General features: G+C 47.3%; 1 protein-coding gene across 1 annotated transcript; it reads right to left on the bottom strand.

Annotated features, from left to right (window-relative positions):
* Positions 1–654: 654 nt before the first annotated feature.
* On the bottom strand, positions 655–3,368 carry LOC113996261 (SUMO-interacting motif-containing protein 1-like). The gene is given in 4 exon segments (XM_039388876.1): positions 655–1,072; positions 1,075–1,995; positions 1,998–2,511; positions 3,330–3,368. Coding segments are annotated over 4 exon segments (1,548 nt in total). The 3' UTR covers positions 655–998.
* Between the last annotated feature and the right edge of the window lie 907 nt (positions 3,369–4,275).

The following is a 4,275-nucleotide window of genomic DNA, read 5'->3' on the forward strand; positions in this document are numbered from 1 at the left end:
GAAGGTGTTGGTGTTTAGAAGGTGCACAAACAGAGAGAGTTAAAACTGGCAGGAGAAACTTTTGTAAATGTGGTAGTGAATATAAACAAGACTCTCCTGGGATGATGGAAAATGGAGAATCCTTTATTAAGGGTTGAACAAGTTTTTATGTTTGAAAAAGGCACAGTAACAAAACATGGGGGGGCCACTGCAGTCCTGTCCAGCCACTTTAAAGCTTTTTCCTGGGAAACTTATAATTGGTCATCTTTCCGTGAGCTTCCGTCAGAACTTCAACTCCCAGCATACACCGCGACCATTATGCAACAAGCATCCTGTTTTAACTTGCTCATAACCCCACACATCCCCCATTTTTATTAATTAAGACAAAACTGAAACCATACAAACCAATACAACTTAGCATTTAAACTTTAAAACACCCTTATTATGAGCACTTATTAAACTGAGAACTTGTCTTTAAAATCTTTATTAAACGTACCTATCCTTATAAAAAACCAAGGATTATAATGTCAAATTTGAGGAAACCAAGATTTATAATATTAGATCTAAGGAAATCAGGGTTTGTAAATTTACCTTAAATTTGAGGGTTATGTATATAACTAAAATTGAGCACGTTAAGCCTTTAAGAAAATAAGTTAAAAAATTCACATTCTTACTAACTCAAACATACAGACACACATCCACACACATCTGGCAGCTGCCCATTCAAACCATCACACACACAATCTCAAAAACCACATCCTTGTGCATTTTAACAATAAAAAAAAGATTTAACAGCAATGCTTAGTGTCCTATCTCTTTGGTCTTTAGTATGTCAATTGGCGGGTCTAATAAATATCTCATCTGGCTTGACAAAGAGGTGATCTCTGGTGTATCAATTGATACGTCTGTGTGGCCTGATGATAAGGCGATGTAGCACCTCACACACCGAGAGGGAACCCACCGCAGCCAGGTACCTGTGGACACACAGGCATACCCCCTTGCTGCAGTGGTTGTGTCCATCAGGCAGTAGTGACAATAGAGAACAACTCTTGCAGCAGGAACAATTTCTCCTGGATTTGTGGAGGAAAAGGCTACCCAAGACCTCCTGCATTTGGCTGATAAAGTCCTCCATCTTCACCTGAACATCCAGGCTGGCGGTGATGTCACTCTCCTGGAGCGTGGGCTTGGCTTTCTGAACCATCAAGTCCATCTGGTCACTGAGGGACCTCGACAGGTGCTCCTGTATTACACTTTGGTAACTCATCATCAGCAAACTCAAGTACTGCAGCATCTCATCCCACCCTTGCCATGTTGCTATTTTGTCCTCAAAATGCAGCAGCACAGAACAGTGACTCAGGAAATACAGAGTCTTCTTCAGAGACGTGGATAAGGTTGAGGGCACATCACAACTGTGCTGGAACAACAGCTCTAGCAGTCTGCAGCGCAGGAGCTGGCTCTCTATGGTGTTTAATAAAGCTTCCCTTTGACTCCTCAGGGGGATATTCAGTATAAATATCTCATCTGCAATCTTACGGGAGCTCCAGGTGGGAGATCTGTCCACTTCTACTGTGATAGACAACATCCACTGGAGCAGGAGCACAATCTTTTGGGCAAAGAAAGCTGCCGGAGCCTGTATGCTGGCCAGACTTGGTGTAGATGAGCTGTGCTCAGCCCTGGCTTCTGCTGAGGAGGAGGGAGTTTCTTGTGGCTGCTCCTGGGACTGGTAGAACCTGACTCCCATACTAGCTAAGACCAACAATTTGACCACTTCCTTGACATTGTTGAAGCACATGTCACATGAAAGCACTTTCTTGGCAATTGACTTCTGCAGCAGGTGCAACCTCAGATTCCTCTGCAAGTCATCCTCCAGGGTCTGTACCATGTACTGCAGGAAGAGGAGCCGGTTGGGGGGCTTCTCCTGGTCTTCCATGATGAATTTTTTCAGCGTCCAGTCCCATCCCACTGTGGCAGCGCTGGTTGGATGGAGCATTTGGATCTTCAGCAGCAGCATGTGTCCTTCAAGATCTCCTCTTCATAGGCATTCAACAGGACCTGTCTGATCAGGTGGGAGATGATATCTTTGGGGGGACAGTGCTGACAGGAGACAAACTCATTCAGGAGATGCAATGTGCCCTCCAGGAAGTTCTCCTCCACGGTGGTGTGCACCATGCTCAGCTTCCCTTTGGGGATGAGCCCAGGTTTCTGCTGTGTTTCCCGGTTGGGTACTATGCCTTGGAAGAAGAGGTGCTGGGCTCCACTCCTCCTGAAACTGTGCAGTTGGTCCAGCCGGGCCTTGCTGTCAGCATCGCTCCTGGTTGGGGTCAGTTGCTGGGTTGATTCGTGTGGTAGTAAGTCACTTGTTACCAGCAAAGACCCTTGAGCCTTTCATGGAGTTGTGGGAAGGGTTGAAGCAGGGCTCAGCCTTGCGGGGAAGTCCCTTTCTTGGCAAAGATGGGGAGAATCTTCCTCTGGGCCATCAGCTTTCCAGCTGCTATTGCTGTCCAGGCTGGGGGCGCTGAGTCCTGCTGCATGCTGGGCAGGGAACCCAGGTCACTGTTAAAGCTGGTAGCACTGCACTCCTGCTGCAAGCTGCAGGAGCTGTGGCAGCTGGAGACAGGAGAGAGGCAGCTCTTGTTCCCTGTACTTTCTGCTGTGTCTGTGGTGGCACAGGGCTTCACGGGAGTGCTGTGCCAGGGTGGTACAGGGCTTGGCTCTGCCACTTACTCCATTTCTTCCTATATGGTGGAGCAGAGCCAGAGATGGGACATGTGTGCTGCTGGGGCAGCAGATGCAGTCCTGGGACACTAGTAAGTTTTCTAAGCACTCGCACTACAAGCTTCGCAATAAGCTCATAAGTCTCCCGAGTAATTTACTTGGGTCCTCGAGATTGCATAAGCTTCCTCCCCTGCTAACTGTGCATAAGTCACTCCTGCTTGTGAGTTTTCAACAACGTAAGCCTTGCAATTTTCTTTAAAATCTGTAAGCCACACTAAACTGAGTTGTCAATAAAACCATCTTAAAAAGCGCACACCAATCATGGGGTGTAAAAGTATAAGAAATACTCAAATTCTCCATGAACGTAAGAACATGGGGAGATGAAATTCCACTTTCCTTACCTATTTGCTGAATATCTTTAATTACTTCATACAGCAAAATCTGATGTTGAGGGGACTGCCAGGGGTGATAGATTACTAGGCAGGTGTTAACCACCTTCCAATTGCCTGCACTCAACGCCTCCTCCCGGCATTTCGCCCACCCAATTGTCCCCATATCACTATGTGACCACTGCTACTCTGCAGGGGGAGAAACATCCAAATCCTTCTATTATCCTCGGTGTAATCCTCACCTACCAATTCCTCATAATCCTCATAACTCTCAGACTGGGGCATAGAACAGGACAGCGGCAGCGGAAGCCAAGCTTCCGCGGCTGTTACGCGATGAGATGGACATTTGGGCTCCCTGTCCCTCCCATGACGACACGCACAAGATGGCGGTGGCCTGTCTCCCGTCCTGGGACAAACGCATAATAGTGGCTTGTCCACAGACACATAACAGGCATGGGACGGCAGCTCACCTGCGGGTACATGCTGAACACTAGACAGCGGCAGCCCTTCTGCCACCCCTCGGCAAAGGACACTGACACACAGCCTCCCTCTCACTCCCCTTCCTCCCCCACCCTGGCAGCCCCCCGCCCTGGGACGTTCACCCTTCGACACTGGGGGAGCCTCAGGACAAGCAGAGGGAGCGGAATTCATGATCACCAAGGTACCAATCTCACTTGTATTGCTTTCAGAGCAGTGATGATCTCTTTGCAAACAGATAGGTGGTTAAAGGCTTCCAAGTCCCCAAGTCCCACTTAATCAAGAAGCTTTAATCCGATTTTCTGCCATTCGTTTACTTGCGTAGTCCCACCTCCTGGGAAACTTGGCACATACTTATAAATCCAGCTGAAATTGCCATAATTCTTGCTTTTGAAACATCTCTTTGTTGTCTGTTTAACAGATAACGTAAGTTCTCGGCTGTTTGCTCTTGTTCATGGGATATATTCTCCCCCATCTCTGGCCTGACACTTTATTTCCTATTACTTATCTCTTCAGCCAAATCTACTTGTCTTCTTCTGTTATACTTTGTAGTTTTATATCGTCTTGGACTCGAGGTGCTGTAGTCCATGGTTCCTTATGCTTTCAGAGCTCCCTTTGTCCTTTTCATGGGCCAGAGGCTACCACAGGTCAGATATCCCAAGAGATTCTAAACACTTGGTTTCTGATATCCCTTTTGAATTGTCCCTATTTAGGT

This window comes from Pipra filicauda, unplaced genomic scaffold (assembly GCF_003945595.2).
Source record: "Pipra filicauda isolate LSUMZ 115617 unplaced genomic scaffold, ASM394559v2 scaffold694_size148977_pilon, whole genome shotgun sequence".
Classification (NCBI taxonomy): domain Eukaryota; kingdom Metazoa; phylum Chordata; class Aves; order Passeriformes; family Pipridae; genus Pipra; species Pipra filicauda.